An 18,468-nucleotide genomic window follows, 5' to 3' on the forward strand; every position below is an offset into this window, starting at 1 on the left:
TGGTTTGGTTTTTTGGTTTGGCCTCTGTTTAACCTGTGCAGCACCGGACATTATTACCTGCCTGGTTTTCCTGGAGCCCCCTCTGCCCCGGCAGCAGTGGCAGACTGCTCCCTCTGCGGGCTTTTCTTTCCCTGGTATTCTCAGCTTTCTGAAGGTCTGGGTTCTTTTCTTGCTTACATACTCTCTGACCATTTCATCCTCTCCCAGATCTCTCTCTTCTGAGCTCCAGGGCTGTACCCTCACCTGCCTTCTGCACTCACTACTGGTTTTCACCCTGGCTGATGCCTCCCTCTCCCTGATCTCCCTTCTCTTGTCAGTGAGCAAACCCCAGTGGTCCTACCTTCTAAATACCTCTTCAGTGTGACCCTTCCCACCTTCACCATCACTCCCTGGCTCTGGGCCACTATTTTCTCTTCCTGATGCCTGCAACATCCCCTACAATGACTCTGAACAGCCTTGTTCCCTCTGGTCTCATTCTCCAAATTGCAGCTCACGTGATCTTTCTGAAACATGGCAAACATGTCAGTCCCTATTTAGAAACCCTTCAGTGCATCTCTGAAGCTCAACCTCCTAGCCATGATTTACAAGGCCCTTTCACGATCTGGCCTGGCGACGCTTGCAGCCTCATTCCTGCACTTTGGCTGTGGAACGTTTCTCAGCTCATCGAGAGTACCATGTTCTCTCCCACCATAGGCGTTTGCTCAGGCTATACCCTTGGCCTCCACTTTCCATCTCTCCATCTTAACCCCCTCAACGCAGTGCCATTACATTGGATACTTCTTACTTCATACTTTTGGATTCAACTTAAACTGTCACTTCTTCCAGGAAGGCTTCCATAACTACTCCATCCTCCATGTCCATCCCTCCAGATCTGATTAGGTTGTCAGCTGTTGACTCCCAGAGCACCCTGTACAGATTTGACTGTGTTTGCTTGTTTTAATTGTCTGCTCCACTATACTGTCTCCTCTTTGATGGCTAGGAGTGTATTTTATATGTAATTGTATCCCCAGTGCCATAATTTCATGTATTGCAAGAAAGTGCCATAATTGGAGTAAAATATTACGTTTCAGTTGGAACTGTTGTGGTATAAAAGCAGACTTATCGAGTTATTATTTTCTGATTTTTATTAGCTGCCTAAATTTATAGATATGCCATCTTTACCTTTCATAATCCTGAGTTCTGTTGTATTATGCTAGAGCTCTCTGTTACTTGAAGCTATGCCAGTTTGAAGACGCAAAGCAGGACTGTGATGAGGCGCTTCAGATAGATGATGGGAACGTGAAAGCTTGCTATAGACGAGCTCTGGCTAATAAAGGACTCAAGGTGAGAGATCTTCATCTTAACATATAAGTTTCAGCTCTGAACAAATCAAGTACTTTTCACAAACATAGGCCTGGGGGTCACAGAGCGGGGGGAATGCGCTTATCCTGGGATTTAATCCTAGTTCTATACTGACCAGTCCTGAAACCCTGGAATAGGCCTCAGAGTTTAGCCCTAACTATAACGTGGTTCCATCCAGCTCAAAATTTAGGATTTTCTAATTTTGTAAGTAATAGGTTCGCTTTAAAGGACAGAAAATTCAGTTACTGAAGGCTACCAGAAATGCCACCAAGTTCCTCCAGCAAGGATTGGAGTTACAAGTTGGAGGGGGCATTAGAATGGACCACCCAGTGGAAGTTGGTAGAGAAAAATGAGAGATTTGGAAGTTTGTGGTAAGCTGGGCCTTCAGCTGGCTGCTAGCCAGTGTGAGCCTGTAGCAAGGCATTCTTCTCTAAGAAAACCACACCATTAGTTTAGAAGAAAAATAATATTTTATAATTGCACTTTTCTTTATGCTGATTCTTCTGCATAAAAATCCTGATGAGCAAATACTCATCTGTGTAGAAAATAATACCACAAGGAAATACCAGGAACATATTGGGAAATGGCATTTCCTCAAATGGTATCTTTAAACTGTCACTTTTATTAAGGTCTGATACATGAAATTCATACATTTGTAAGTGTGCAGGTCATTGACTTTTGATAAATGTAAATCCTCATGTAGCCACCCCCCAGTCAAGATAAAGCTCATTTCCACCTTTCCAGAAAATTCCCTATATCGCTTGCAATCAATCTCCCTCCCTTCACCCCCATCCCAGGCAATGAGTGATCTAATTCCTATCACTGTAGATTAGTTTTGCCTCTTCTTGATGTTAACATAAATATAATTATATACAGTATACTCTTTGACCTCTTTTGCTCAGCGTACCATGTGAGATTATCCACATTTTGTGTGTGTCAGGAATTTGTTCCCTTTATTGTGGAGTTGTATGAATACACCACACTGTTTGAACATTCAGTGGTGGATGGCATTTGGATTGTTTCCAGTTTGAGGCTGTTAGGAATGAAACTGCTCTGACCTTTGCACGTGTTTCTATGGACTTGTTCACAAACGGCACAGCCGGAGCCCAGGTGTGGGTGGGGCTGGGGAGAGAGTCATGTCATGAGGGGCATGGACTTGATTCTGAAGGTGATGGGAGCCCCTGAAGGGTGGTAAATAGTGTCATGATGGATCAGATCTGGGGCAGCATGGAAGGTGGATCAGAAGGGGAGCCAGCATGCAGTAGGGAGAAAAGTGAGAGGCCACCAAGGTGAGAAATGCCTGAGGGAAGGTACTGGCAGAGGGAAGAGAGAAGGGAAGGGATTGATTCACTTGTTCCTTCAGGGGTGAACTTGTTTGAAGGTAGAGTTGATAGGACATCGTGAGCAGTAGAATGTGTGTTGGGGAAGGAAGGACAGGGCTACCACCCAAATTTCTGGTTGGAGCGGCCAATAACGGAGGGCGTGCAAGAGGAAGGACAGGTTTGAGGAGCGAAGGGGATAGTTCAGCTTTTAGCTTATTGAGTCTGACAGGGTTCTTTTAATTCCACCCTGTCACTGACAGGGAAACATCTAAAAGTTTATTCTACCGTAAAGCTAAGTTTTGTTGGAGGGAGCAGTCATGTTTTTGCATGGCAAATCAAGTGAGGACAATCTCTATGCATGCTATTCCAGACCATAGATCCACTCAGGCTCCGTGGAGAGTTGAGTGATACCCATGCTTCTTAACAGGACACAAATGCCTTTGGATAGTCCCTGTAGTCATATGGCTACACTGCGTTTACAGTGTCCACCTGACCTTGTTGTTATTTGGTGCTGTTGAGTTGGTTCTGACTCATAGCAACTGTATATACAACAGAATGAAACACTGCCTGGTCTTGCACTTTCCTCAAAGTCATTGCTGTGTTTGAGCCTGTTGTCGTGTCAGTCCATCTTGTTAAGGATCTTCCTCTTTTACACTGACCCTCTACCAGAAATGAAGTCCTATTCCAGGGATTGGTCCCTCCTGATAACATGTCCAAAGTAAGTGAGACGAAGTCTTGCCAGCTTTGCTTCTAAGGAGCATTATGACTGTGTTTCTTCCAAGACACATTGTTCATTCTTCTGGCAACCTATAGAATATTCAGTGGTCTTCACCAACACCATAATTCAAATGCATCAGTTCTTCTTCAGACTTCCTTATTCATTGCCCAGCTTTGGTGTATGAATGAGGCGATTGAAAACGCCATGGCTTGGGTCAGGCATACCTTAGCCCTCAAGGTGACATCTTTGTTTTTCAGCACTTTAAAGAGGTCTTTTGCAGTAGGTTTGCCAAATTCAATATGTCATTTGATTTCTTGATGGCTGCTTCCCTGGGCATTGATTGTGGGTCCAAGTAAAATGAAATCCTTGACAACTTTAGTCTTGTCTTCTTTATCATGATATTGCTTATTGGTCCAGTTGTGAGGATTTTTGTTTTCTTTATGTTGAGGTGTAATCCATCCATCTTCATCAGCAAGTGCTTCAAGTTCTCTTCACTTTCAGCAAGCAAGGTTGTGTCACCTGCATATTGCAGGTTATTAATGAGTCTTCCTCTAATCCTGATGCTGCGTTCTTCATATAGTCCAGCTTCTCGGATTATTTGCTCAGCATACAGATGGAATAAATATGGTGAAAGGATACAATCCTGACACACACCTTTCCTGATTTTAAACCAAGGAGTATCCCCTTGTTCTGCTTGAATGATTGCTTCTTGGTCTATGTACAGGTGCATGAGTACAGTTAACTGTTCTGGAATTCCCATTCTTCGCAATGTTATCCATAATTTGTTATGATCCACACAGTCGAATGCTTTTGCATGGTCAGTCCAACACAGGTAAACATCTTTCTGGTATTCTCTGCCTTTCAGCCAAGATCCGTCTCACATCAGCAATGATATCCCTCATTCTGTGTCTTCTTCTGAATCTGGCTTGAATTTCTGGCAGTTTCCTGTCAATGTACTGCTGCAACCGCTTTTGAATGATCTTCAGCAAAATTTGACTTACATGTGCTATTAATGATATTATTCAATAATTTCTGCATTCCTTTCTTTGGAATGGGCACAAATATGGATCTCTTCCAGTTAGTTGGCCAGGTAGCTGTCTTCCAAATTTCTTGGCATAGACAAGTGAGTGCTTCCAGTGTTGCATCCGGTTGTTGAAATGTCTCAATTGGTATTCCATCAATTCCTGGAGCCTTGTTTTTCACCAGTGCCTTCAGTGCAGCTTGGACTTTTTCCTTCAGTACCATTGGTTCTTGATCATATGCTACCTCTTGAAATGATTGAACATCAACAGATTCTTTCTGGATCAGTGACTTTGTATGTTCCCTCCATCTTTTGATGCTTCCCGCATTGTTTAATATTTTGCCCATAGAGTCCTTCAAAATTGCAACTCGAGGATTGAATTTTTTTTTTCAGTTCTTTCAGCTGAGAAATGCCGAGTGTGTTCTTCCCTTTTGGTTTTCTAACTCCAGGTCTTTGCACATTTCATTGTAACATATTACCTTGTCTTCTCAAGCCACCCTTTGAAATCCTGGGTTCAGCTCTTTTACTTCGTCATTTCTTCCTTTCACTTTAGCTACTCTGTTCAACAGCAAGTTTCAGAGTCTCTTCTGACATCCATTTTGGTCTTTTTTTCTTTTTAATGAGCTTTTGCTTTCTTCATGTGTGACGTCATCCCACAACTCATCTGGTCTTCAGTCATTCGGTCATTTCGTGTTCAGTGGGTCAAATCTATTCTTGAGATGGTCTCTAAATTCAGGTTGGATATATTCAGGGTTGTACTTTGACTCTCACAGACTTGTTTTAATTTTTTTCAGCTTCAATTTGAACTTGCATATGGCCTTGTTCTGATGATACTGAGCTTCTCCATCATCTCTTTCAACAGATGTAGTCAATTTGATTCTTGTGTATTCCATCCGGTGAGATTATAGTCACTGTTTATTTTGTTGAAAAAATGTATTTCCAATGAGTAAGTCATTGATTTTGCCAAATTCCATTATGGGGTCTCCAGTGTCATTTCTATCACCAAAACCATATTTTCCAACTACTGATCTTTCTTCCTCGTTTCTGACATTCACATTTCAATTACCAGTAGTTATCTATGCATCCTAATTGCATGTTTGATCAATTTCAGACTGCAGAAGTTGGTAAATATCTTCAGTTTCTTCAACTTTGGTGTTAGTGGTTGGTGCATAAATTTGAATAATAGTATTAACTGGTCTTCCTTGTAGGCATATGGATATTATCCTGTCAGTGACAGTGTTGTACTTCAGGATAGATCTTGAAATGTTCTTTTTGGCAATGAATGTGTTGCTGTTCCTCTTCAATTTGTCATTCCCAGCATAGCAGACCATACGATTGTCTGACACAAAACGGCCAGTACCAGTCCATTTCAGCTCACTAATGCCTAGAATACTGATCTTTAAGCATTCCATTTCGTTTTTGATAGCTTCCAATTTTCCTTGATTCATACTTCATACATTCCATGTTCCCATTACCAATGGATGTTTGAAGCTGTTTCTTCTCATTTTGAGTTGTGTCACATCAGCAAATGAAGGTCCCAAAAGCTTGACTCCATCCACGTCATTAATGTTGATTTTACTTCGAGGAGGCAGTTCTTACCCAGTTGTATTTTGAGTGCCTTCCAATCTGAGGGACTCGTCTTCTGGCAGTTTATCAGACAATGTTCAGCTGCTATCTGTAATGTTTTCACCAGCCAGTTTTTTTTTTCAGAAGTAGATCTCCAAGTCCTTCTTACTAGTCTGTCATAGTCTGGAAGCTCAGCTGAAACCTCTCCACCATGGGTGACCCAGTTGGTATTTGAAATAGTGGTGGCATAGCTTCCAGCATCACAGCAACACTCAAGCTACCACAGTACAACAAACAAACTGACAGTGGTGGCATGTGACTTTACCCACTTCTTATGTGTTAGTGGACACCCTGGTGGTGTAGTGGTTAAGAGCTACGTCCGCTAGCCAAAAGGTCGGCAGTTTGAATCCACCAGGCGGTCCTCAAAAACTTAATGGGGCCGTTCTATTCTGTCCAGTAGGGTTGCTATGAGTTGGAATTGACTCCACGGCAGTGATTTTTGGGGGTGGGGGGTTGTGTTAGTAATGTACATATTTGTAAACTTTATGTAAAGACTTCTAGCTGGTGTGTGGCTCCAAGAATACTTTTTTAAAAGGAGCCTTCTTTGGAATTCACTCTTAACTTCTTTTGAGCCTAATGGATTTGGGTAAATGAGGCATAGATCTGCGTGACTCATAAGTTTAGAATAAGCTCAAACTCCTGGCTGTCTGTCTCTTTGAACCTGTTTACCTGATTAAAAGTCAAAAGCTGTCCCTAATGAAAGACTGGAATTTTATACTTCCTTCAAATGAATTCTAGAAATTGTATTATGAGGCAGAAAGATAATCCCAAATTTGAGTAATCCGGTCCCACTAGATTATGAGTCTGGTAGCTTGTTTTTCCAGTCAGACTTCTTAAACAGCTTGATTTACGTGTTCGAGTTATGTGCCAAATGAATTTAATTTCAGGATCTTTAAAGGCTACCACTGCTTTTAAAATGCGTCAGAACTCACGCCTTGGTCCTTCAAGAGTGAACATGATGAGGAAGTGGACCTGCCATAGCTCTCAGGGGAACACTTTGCTTTCTCAGGGTTTTATGTTTTTCCTAGATGCCCTTAATAGTTTATTTTGCCAGTTTTGAAAAACAGGGGCTTTCTTTAACATGCAGCTGTTCTTCACAAGAAAAGACAGCTGAGCATTTGCCTTTATTTACAATTTATGTCTTTTATCAAGTGCCAGTTATGTGGTCCCTCATGCATCTGTCAGTTTGTCGTACTGTGGGGACTTGCATGTTGCTGTGATGCTGGAAGCTATGCCATGGGTACTCAGATACCAGCAAGGTCACCCATGGTGGACGGTTTCAGCTGAGCTTTCAGACTAAGACAGACTAGGAAGAAGAACCCAGCGGTCTACTTCTCCAAAGAATTAGCCAGTGAAAACCTTATGAATAGCAACTGGACCAAGAAGCAACATCATGATAAACAGAGAAGAGATTGAAGTTCTAAAGGATTTCATTTTACTTGGATCACAGTCATCAGCCACGGAAGCAGCAGTCAAGAAATCAAAAGATGCATTGCTTTGGGCAAATCTACTGCAACAGATATCTTTAAAGAAGCTTTAAGAAGCAAAGATGTCACCTGGATTACTAAGGTGCACCTGAGTCAAGCCATGGTGTTTTCAATCGCTTCATATGTGTGCGAAAGCTGGACAATGAATAAGGAAGACCAAAGAATTGATGCCTTTGAATTGTGGTGCTGGTGAAGAATATTGAATATACTACAGACTGCCAAAAGAACAAATAAATCTGTCTTGGAAGAAGTGTGGCTAGAGTGCTTCTTAGAAGCAAGGATGGCGAGACTTCATCTCACATACTTAGGACGTGCTATCAGGAGGGATCAGTCTCTGGGGAAGGACATTATGTTTGGTAAAGTAGAGGGACAGCAAAAAAGAGGAAGACCCTCAAGGAGATGGATATATGCAGTGGCTGCAACAGTGGGCTCAAGCGTAACGATTGTGAGGATGGTGCAAGACCAGGCAGTGTTTTGTTCTGTTGTACATAGGGCTGCTATGAGTCAGAACCTACTCAGTGGCACCCAACAACAATAATTATGTGCTTAGCGTTGGGAGCACAGAGGTGAATAAGACATGGTGCCTTCCTTAAGGAACTTGGTCATTTGGGGATGCTGCAAGGCAAAAAATATCAAGAAGTAGTATCTTATAATTGTTGCTATTATAGTTTAAGCAAATCTATTAATAGTAAATAATGTCACAAATGTCTGTGATTATACTATTTTTTTTTAAAGGCCTAATGAGGCTCTTAGCAACTTTCAATGTTCTCCTTTTTGCCAGATCCACACATTTCTCTATATAGTAGCTCTGCTCTTCCTTGGCCTCTGCGTGGCTGGTTTTCCTTCAGGTCTTGGTGTCTCTGACAACTGTGTCAAAAGGAGACCTTTCCCCCTCATTAGTATCCATCTCAATCTTTGGTTTTCTTAATTGTTCTAATGTCAGTCTATATTTGATTTATTCATTTGTTTACTTGTCTTTTTATAGTCTCTCCACCCTCTCCCCCAATAGTTGTAAGCTTCCATGAGGACAGGGACTGTGTCTTTTTTGCCACGCTATTTCCAGTTCCAAGGAGCCCTAGTGGCACAGTGGTTAAGTGCTCAGCTGCTAACTGAAAGGTCAACAGTTTGAACCCACCAGCTACTCCATGGGAGAAAGATGTGACAATCTTCTTCCGTAAAGATTACAGCTTTTGGAAACCTTATGGGGAAGTTCTGCCCTGTCCTATAGATTTGCTGTGAGTTGAAATTGACTCGATGGCAACAGGTTTGGTTTTGATTTCACTCCTAGCTCCTAGCACATGGCTGTGTTCAGTGAATATTTGTTCAGTGAATGTACCCAGCCACTCTCTGAGGTCTGACAGGCTGGACCACCTCCTCTTATCCTGCCTCCTTGCTTGATGCCATCTCCACCCTTCCTGCTTCCCACCCCTCTCTTCATACTTGCCTCTGTTTTAACATTTATCAAACTGTATTACCAGCTTTCTCCTGTCTCCCCCAGCCAGACAGATTGCTCTGTAGCAGGGACTTCTACTGAAGGAATGGAGAAATCGATCCTCTCTTTTGGTGTCAGACCTCCATGCCCAAGGCTGTAGCTCACAAACCTCTACTTGCAGTCTTCTCACTTGAGCTCCACACTATTATCATCTACCTTCTGGTCATTGCTACCTTGATCATCCCAAAGATAACCTTTCAATTTCCTTAGTGTCCCACTTTAAAATGGGGACAGTAAAAGTTAGTCTTTATTAGGTTATTGTGAGCATAAAATGATACTACTTATAAAATGCTTAGAACAGTAAGGGTTAGCTGTTGTTACTTCCTCATCGTGCCCTACTGCCCCATTCCCTTGTCTTTCACATGTGGTTCCTTGCTTAGAACACATAAGACATAAATAAAATGTCATTTTTTCCTACCAGGTTCCAACTGTGCTGTTGTGACACAAGTGGTACTAATAGTAAATAATAAACTATAATTTGTAAATAATTTTTTTTTTATACATTAGAATGGGTTCAAGATTATCCCTTTAACATGTTACTCTGGTGTGTTGCTCGGGTGGGGGGGGGGCGTGGAGTTACAGCTGGCCCCTCAGGAATGTCACATAACCACAAAACCAAAAATCCACTGCCAACTCATAGTCCCTATAGAACAGAGTAGAGCTGCCCCACAGAGTTTCCAAGGAGCGCCTGGTGGATTCGAACTGCCGACCTTTTGGTTAGCAGCCGTAGCACTTAACCACTACGCCACCAAGGTTTCCGCATAACCACTAGCATAGCTTAATCTGTGGTCCAGTCTCCCGCACATGGTGTTACTGATGTGTCAGGAATACTTGGAGAGGTTAGACATCATTAGGACTCCTTGCCTCCTCACCAAATCATTTTTGGCTTAACCAAAACATAAATCTAAACTGTAGTTCTAGAGTAAGACCTATTACAGTGGACGATGCTTTTGTGGCATTTGTCTGCCACCAGATTCACTAGCCATGTCTTGTTGGTCTTAGACTCCCCTTCTTTTTCCTCTTTAGTGCCTTGTCTGACTCTTAAATGGAAGGATAAACATTGAATTTATCCTATTTTGAACAGTATGCGACTTTGGAGGGTTTTATGGAAAAAGAGGACTATAGTGAAAACTAACATTTGTGTAGCTCTGTACAGGTTTAAAACCACTTACATATTATTATTAATTTACTTCGTGGAATAGCCTTGTGAAAGCTAGAATAAAAAAAAAATAGGAAGCTTTTATTATCCTTATTTTAAAAATGAGAAAACTGAAGTTGAGAAAGTTTAAGTAGATCTTGGTTAAGTTTCACCCCTAGTAAGTGCTAATATGAACATGTTCATTCTTTCGCTTATTTAATCAGCAAACAGTTAACACGTGCCTATTATGTGTGAGGGACTGTGAAGGCCATGGTGATACAGAATTGAACTTGAGTCTTCTAGCCCCAGAATCTGTGCTTTTTCTTCTAGAATGGATGTTCGCTGAGTTATGGGCTATAATGTTTTGGCTCCACACTCACTCCCTAGGCCTGTGTTTAGTGGTGATAGTGGGGACCCACTGAAGACACCACTCTGCTTGGCTTAGCTTCACTTCGCACCCACGGGGGTTATCTGCCATGTCTCATTTAATTTCTAATTGTTTTCTCTGTCTACTTTCAGGATTATCAGAAAAGTTTAAATGATCTCAATAAAGTTCTCCTATTAGACCCAAGTATTGTTGAGGCAAAGATGGAACTGGAAGAGGTAACCAGATTCCTTAATATTAAGGATAATACAGCATCATTCAGGAAAGAAAAGGAGAGAAGGAAAATTGAGATTCAAGAGGTATTTGTATTTGATTACCTTTGAAAGTACTCTTTTGGGGATCTTATACTAGATTCTAAGGTCATATTCCTATGAGTTCTGCAAAAGTTTTTTTAACTTTGTGTGTTTATTCTGATGATCAACGAGAAAGGTTTAACCAATTACAAAGACAGAACTTCTTCCCAGTGGTAATTAGCCAATGTATTTCTCAACTTGGGCCCATGAATGGTATTGGGAGTTTCCTCATTACTGAAGTTCTTCCTATCTGTGCCCCACCCTCCCCACCCACCATCTTGCCTGTGACTTGTATTGCTACCACTCCATGAGCTTTGCGTCAGGGTAGACCTGGAGAATCTGGTCTGTTTCAGTGGCCTTATAAGCCATACCCCATGACATTTTCCAGATTGACTCAGACCTTTTTAGCATTCTGAAACAACACTGGATTCATCAGAGATTGTGGTCTATCTCAGAAACAAACCTACCTATGTGATTTCAGATAACTCAAATGTCTTATGCTGTAGCTTTTTACTTTGCTATCACTTAATGCCAACTCATGAATACATGAATATTCATGAATGCCAGTATCATCCCATTTATAGTTTGACATTCCCACTAAGAGTACAAGGCTAATATGTGAAGAAAAGCTAGGAAGTTTTTTTTTCTCTCTCTGAAGAGGGAAGCAAACTGCTTTAAGAGAATTGAAGAATGTAAACTCACTTCTCTGTTAAAGGTAAGGAAATAAGTAAATGTAAAATGTATCATGAAAAAGAGATAAAGTTGCATAGATCTTTTTTATTTTATACAATAGCTTTTGTTCTTGGAAAATTATAAAAGTAAAATTTTATCATATTTTTAATATCCAAGTTTTTTTTTAAACCTTAAAAAAGAATACTTTTCTGAATTGAATTCTTATATAATACCATAAAATTTATGTAAAAATTATAGATTTTACAGTTAATTACAAATTATAGCTTTTTCACTTAGAACTTGACTAAAATACGATGTATCTTATGTTTTAAATTCCCACTGTGATGACTATAATTTATGATGTGGACGGTGAGTGTTGCTCTGTGTCACAGTGTTAGTCCTTTCCTTGTGAAGGTGAGTGAAAGAGAGACGACTGGAGAGACGACTGGGAGGACCTCACCAGATGTCTCCATTGACAGCCTTGCTTCTGAAAAGGGAAATGAAAGCAATGGGCCACCAGAACCCTGTGAGAAACTACAGATCTGCAAGCCTAATAATGCCTATGAATTTGGTCAAGTTGTAAATGCTATAAATACTAGGAAAGATAAAGACGCTTGTGCAGAGCTTTTAGCCATCACTGAACCGAAAGACTTGCCAATGTTGTTGAGTAACAAACTTGAAGGGGACATGTTTCTCCTCTTCATTCAGTCTCTGAAAAATAATCTTATTGATAAAGATCCCTCTTTGGTGTATCAGCATCTTTTATATCTGAGTAAAGTGGAAAGGTTTAAGGTAAGTGGCAAAATGTTTTATGAATAGAGATTGAATAATTTTTTTAGGATTGCCATAACTTTAAAATGTTAATGATTTACGCTAATACAATTTTTCTCCTTTTTGCAGATGATGTTGACACTAATTAGCAAGGGCCAAAAGGAGCAAATCGAACAGCTATTTGATGACCTTTTAAACACATCAACCAACCAGTTTACTTTAGAAGATTTACAGGCCCTCAAAAGGCAGTATGAGCTTTAAGTCAAGATTCCTGTTAGGTCTCTTCCAGGCATGTGTGTGTTCAGTGATGCTAATGAGGTGGTGGTGGGACAGAATTACGTGGATAAAGCCCGACTGAGAAAAGATCCCTTGGTCTGGACCATAATATATTTTACTTATTTTTATATACAGAACATGTATATTCTCTAATCTGCCTTTTACTAGTTGTAAATATTCTCTTATGTACCAGAGAGCCTAGCGTCTTTATATTTAACAATAAGTATAATAAGTATATTTGGAACTTGTTCAAAATGCATTTTAAGTTATACTACACATTTTCTTTTAATAACTCGTTAAAAATTTGAGTTAAATTGCATTTCTTTGGGCTATGACAGAGTCCTCTTCGGTTTAGCAGAAATGTATTTGCAATTATTTTTAAAAGAAAGTCATTAACAGTGATTATTATATTATCTTTATTTCCTGTTAAGATCTATAAATAAATCCCATTTTATACTGCTTATGGATACAGTCAGTTAAGATGAAATCCCAATTTAAGTCTATGCTATGATAAAACCATATGATTATTAAATAAATTGTGTTTATTAATTTACAGCTATAAGAGGAACTTATTTTTTCTAATATGGAAACATTGCCTTATAATTTAAGACCAAAATTTGCTAAAAATTTCTAACACTTTTTATTAGATTTTAAGAAGTTAGTTTCCCTTTTATATTGCCTAAACCAAAGGAACTACTATATAAAAGCAAACTAAGCTTGTATTTCTATTTGAATTGTCATCCCCTCATTTTCCCCAGACATTTCAATGTATCCCCATCCCCTTTTTGTTTTCTGCTTTAAACGTGACCGTATTTATTCCCTTACTGTAAAAGGGAAAATCAAGAACTCTTATCACAGTGAAGCTCCTCCTGATTGTTCACTGGGTCAGAGTAAAGGTATTTCTTGTAATAAAGCATTCAGGGCTCTATCAGTATACTGTCATTTATTCCTGTAGTCTGTAGTCAGTTCCCTTTTTCTGGAGAATTTTCTTGTTCATTTTCTTAGTAAAGATGAAAGATAAAATATCACGTTCATTATTTCCATATCCATTTACTATTTAATCTTTTATAATTACAGACTATATCAAAAATCATCTTGGGTAAACGGTAACTTTCAAACTGTGTGCCATTTTCCTTTTCTTTCTTTTGTTCATTCATGAAAATCTGCTATAATAGGTACTTAATTCCAACCTTAATGCAAACAAATATAACAGGTTTTCCCTTTTTGTTGTTGTTGTTAGGTGATGTTGAGTCAGTTTGGACTCATAGCGACCCAATGTACAACAGAGCACAACACTACCTGGTCCTGCCCTTTGTAATACTATTAAATTTTTATAATAGTAAATGACGGATTGTGTTAAGATTGTACCCTGTGTATGGAGTTTACTTATGGAAACGGGACCCCTCTTTTCCTTTACATAGCAACAGGAGATTTAGAGTAACTTCATAGTAAAGACACAATAAAAAGAAAACTTTCTTTTCTGTTGACAATTACATATCCAGCACCTAGCACAGTGCCTAATACAGTCATGTCGATATTTATAACTGATAGTTCTTCATCTTTAGTTTGTGCCAGGCACTGCTCATAAAGCTTATCCCACATTATCTAATTTAACCTCCTAACAATTCTGTTACAGATGAGGAAAGCATGGTATAGAGAAGGTTGTATAGATTAACACCAAAGTGTTACAAAAGGGTCACAAAAGTGATAGGTCCCAGATTCAAACCTGGGCAGTCTGTCTTTTGAACTCATCAACACTGTGCTGTGTGATGAAAACTATTTATTAAATATATGATGGAATAATGAGTAAACTGCCTGGCCTTCAAGAGTTACAGCTTAGTGGAGGCAAGGAATATGTAAATGACCAATTTTGGTAAACTAATAGAGGTATTTATAGTGATGACACAGAGCAAGAGGAGCACTCAGTCCTGCTTGTGGGGGGTGGGGGGGAAGGTTTCAAGGAGGAAGTAATCTACCAGCCTGAGTTTGTCACATGGTGGAGAAACAAGGACATGTCAGGCAGAGGAGCAGAGATGCAAAGACATCAAGGTGCTCAACAGCTTGAACGGAAGTTGTGAAATACCTTGGTATGTTCAGGGGACTGAGAGTTTAATATTAATGGAGCATAAGGTTTGTGTGAAGGTGGTAATACCTGGATAGAATAGAGAGTTGTATGCTACATGTAAGATGGCAGGAAGTCTCAGAGTTTTAAATATACAAGTAGTTCCTTTGTGGGTCAGGCATTACTACTCTTAGCCAATACCTTTCTTCCCCATCTGGGTATACACAAGACTATACTTCTCAGCCTCTTTGTGATTGGCTGCATCATGTAACCAATTCTAGCAGTGGGTGTGGGTAGAAGTGACATGTGTGTCACTTCCTGGGCCAAAGTATACAAGAGCTGGCAAAGCCATCTGGCTGACCTTCTCCTTGCTACAGAGACCAAGAAGGCCTCATGTTCCAGTGCAGTTACAAGGTGATGGTACCTCCCAGCTTGGTTTGAAGCAGAGTCCCACCAATTTGCAAAGGACACATGGCAGGTATAAAACATAAACTTTGTATTAAGCCATCATGTGCACTGTCATAGCACTTACCACATTGGTATTTTTGCATTTACCTGCCTGTAACAGCAAAGTCTGATTCATTCGCTCCCCCGTCTTGCTCAGCAGGATGCCTGGCACAACACTCAATACACCCTCACTGAATGAATGAGAAGCATTACTAACTGTATCACCTTATTCTTGGTACACACACATTAAAGTGCTCCACTGGAATGTCAGCACTCGTTACCTCTAATTGCTGTGAATCATGCATCTGGAAGTTAGAAAAGTCTCAAATACAGTAAGTCTAGAGAGTGCGGGTTATTCATCATCGAAGCTTAACTCATGCCTCAAAGACCTTATAAGCAAAGTTCCAAGGCACAGGTGAAAAGGAAGGAAAAAGGCAAAGGCTCTTCAGTGAAAACTAGACATGAAAATTATTTACTAGGTATGTATAGGGTCACTGTGAGTTGGAGTTGACTTGATGGCAATGGGTTTGGTTTTTTTTTAATCCTGAGCAGATCACAATTGCTGTAGGCATAACTGCTTTTTTTGTAAAATGTTATCTGGGCTGACATTTCATGTGTTACAAAGCTCATGTATGAAAATGCTTTCTAAGCGGTATACTATTGCAGGTTCACAGACGAACGAAAGGTCCCCCCCAACCCCGTATGGAGCTTGAATCTAGAGTTCCACATTTCCTGACTACTTCTTGTTGTGTGCCGTCAATTCCAACTCAGCAACCCTATATGACAGAGTACAACTGTCCCATAGGGTTTCCTAGGCTGTAATCTTATTAACAGGAGATTTGCCAGGTCTTTTCTCCCACGGAGCTGCTGGTAGGTTAGCAACCAAACACTTAACCATTGTGCCACCAGGACTCCTTTGTCTCCTAACTATGGACCATCATTGGCTTCTGTAGTTGTTAGCACATGTTCCCATGGCCCATTACCCACGTCTCCCTCAGCCTCAGGACCTTGACTAAAATAACAGGCTATCCCACGTGACTGCTCCAATCAGCTTTCTTCCCTTTTCACCAATTCTTCCCCCCCCCGCAGAGAGTATTCTTCCTTTTAATGCTCACCCCTCATCTGTGCTCTTGACCCCATCTCCTCTTCTTCCAGGACTCGCCTCCAAGAGTAATGCCTTCTTACATCTGCAATCTCTTGCCACTGCCTTCTTCCTCTCAGCCTACAAACCTATTCAACTTTTCACATAAAGAAAAGTCCTTTCAGCCTCAAGCTTCCATCCTTTCCTATAGTCATGTTTTAAAAATAACTTTGGCCATTTTCCCCACTTCCCATTTACTCCTTTTTAAAAGGAAATTTGGCTTCGGACTCCCTTCACTAGTTAAACTGTTCTCAACAACCATGTTCAAATCCAGCAGCTTTTTCTCAGTTGTAGAATTAGGTTACGTTATAGCCTGAAGACATTTCTTTTAGAGATCATCTTATCTAAATTTAATCCCTTTATTTATACTAAAGCCTAACTGAGAATACTGCCTATTTTGAAATGCAGAGAAACTGTAACTATACTGGTTTCCCCCTTTTGCTAAGATTTATTTGTGGGCAAAGGAGATGAAATTTGAAAAGTGAAGAGGCAAGCCTTATGTGCAGGTACAACATTGAGTCCAAAAAGGCCGTTGTATTTCTGAACTGCTCAGAAGGCACCATAATATACTCTAGACAAACTCGGAGAGTACTTGTTGCATGAGCAAGATCTCAAAGTGCAAAGGGCTCTACATACTGACAGTGTAAAGTGATGGATATGTTGAAAATTTGATTATCTGTCAGGAAAGCTTCAAAGACATGGCGATGCTGGTTTAACCTTTTCATTTTCTCTTCTTGATGGATCTCGGGGAAAATGCCCTTCATCCTCCCAATTTGTGGTGCCTCACTGATAGAAACAGTGTACTTCTTACACTTTTCTAGAGATCTTCTCAGGAGGAAGCAGACAGGGTTGATTCTGTGTTATGTGCAGAGATTAATCAGGAGTTAGGGTAGAACATTACATTAACGTTATTTCAAATGTATTTTCTTATACTTGTTTTTCTAATACATTACGGGCTTTGCTTTCTAGGAACAGGCAGGAGCAAAGGATGTTCCTTTGGAATTTGTTTTACTTTCCTTTTAGCTTACAAGCGCTACCCTGACCAGAAGCATGCCTAGAAAATGATGTGAAGTCACAGAATCCTGCCTTCTCTGAGTTCTCTATACAGGAATAGCTAAGTGTTAGCAGAGATCCCCTGTCTCGAGAATACAATGAATTCCATCAAAGTTTATAGGTTTTGATGCCTTTTGCTAAAAATCATGTAAAAGAGATAGTTGAAGGTTAATTGATGGTAGAAAAATCAATGAAAAACAAGCAAGGGACAGAGTATGAAACTCGCACAACTGCCTTTCTCTCCTTTTCTCTAGGAGACTGCTTAAGAGCATCAGATAAACTTGGAATCAACTCCCAGCTCTACTTATGAGCTGTATGACCTTGCAGACTTCAGGTTCCTCATCTGCAAAATGGGGATACCTCCCTACCAGAGTTGTTGTATTATGTAGTTCATGTAAAATGCCTGGTGGTACTTAATAAGATGTAACACCTTTTCTTCCCATTTGTATAATTGCTTTCTTCCCATAATTACATTTATCTCATCTATGTTTAAAAAAGATTAAGAAAGTTCCTTTAAATAGTATGGACACCTTCATTTTTTACCTACTGAATAAGAGATACTCATTAAGACCCCTCCAATAGAAATAGTATAGCCAGAGAAGTGGCTGGCCTTGGATCTCTGGTGCCATCTCCTGGGAGTTGGTCATGTTACAATAGCTAAGAGATGCCTCCACAGGTTGTGGCAACATGCAAACGGGTGAACGTTCAAAGAGTCTGGTCCAGGCTGGTCGGTGCTTAGTAAATGTTTTGTTGAATGAATGAAAGTAAAGGATACTGCCCTAAAAGGTCCTTTGGTTTCCAAAGTTTAAAGGAATTCCTGTTATTGAGAATGACACTTTAAATATTTCTCAAAGACTGGTACTTGGGATATTTGCATCAGAATCACCTGGGAATCTTAGAGTCCAGGGAATTGAGAATCTGGCTTTAAAAGTACATCCTGTAAGGTTCTTATGCACGTTGGAGTATGTGGCCCACTAGTCTAAAAGGTGAATGCACAGTAGCTAACATCTGAGTTGCATGGGCATTGTAAGTGGACTAACGTATTTATTACCGTCTCAATCAAGTATTGTGGCCGATAAATAAAACAGACAGTTCCTATTTTAGTGAGCTTATGCTTAATTTGCAAAGCCTGGTGGCGTAGTGGTTAAGTGCTGTGGCTGCTAACCAAAAGGTCTGCAGTTCGAATCCACCAGGCAGGCGCTCCTGAGAAACCCTATGGGGGC

At 40.2% G+C, this 18,468-nt stretch overlaps 1 protein-coding gene across 1 annotated transcript in view; it reads left to right on the forward strand.

Annotated features, from left to right (window-relative positions):
• Positions 1-18,468, forward strand: part of SPAG1 (sperm associated antigen 1) — an 80,596-nt gene extending 62,128 nt beyond the window's left edge. The window contains exons 15-18 of the mRNA XM_003408415.4: positions 1,197-1,323; positions 10,665-10,829; positions 11,910-12,287; positions 12,396-18,468. Coding sequence (XP_003408463.2) covers positions 1,197-1,323; positions 10,665-10,829; positions 11,910-12,287; positions 12,396-12,527 — 802 coding nt within the window. The 3' untranslated portion in view covers positions 12,528-18,468. The remainder of the gene's footprint in view (positions 1-1,196; positions 1,324-10,664; positions 10,830-11,909; positions 12,288-12,395) is intronic.

The sequence above is a fragment of the Loxodonta africana genome, chromosome 14, assembly GCF_030014295.1.
Source record: "Loxodonta africana isolate mLoxAfr1 chromosome 14, mLoxAfr1.hap2, whole genome shotgun sequence".
NCBI classification, from domain to species: Eukaryota; Metazoa; Chordata; class Mammalia; order Proboscidea; family Elephantidae; genus Loxodonta; species Loxodonta africana.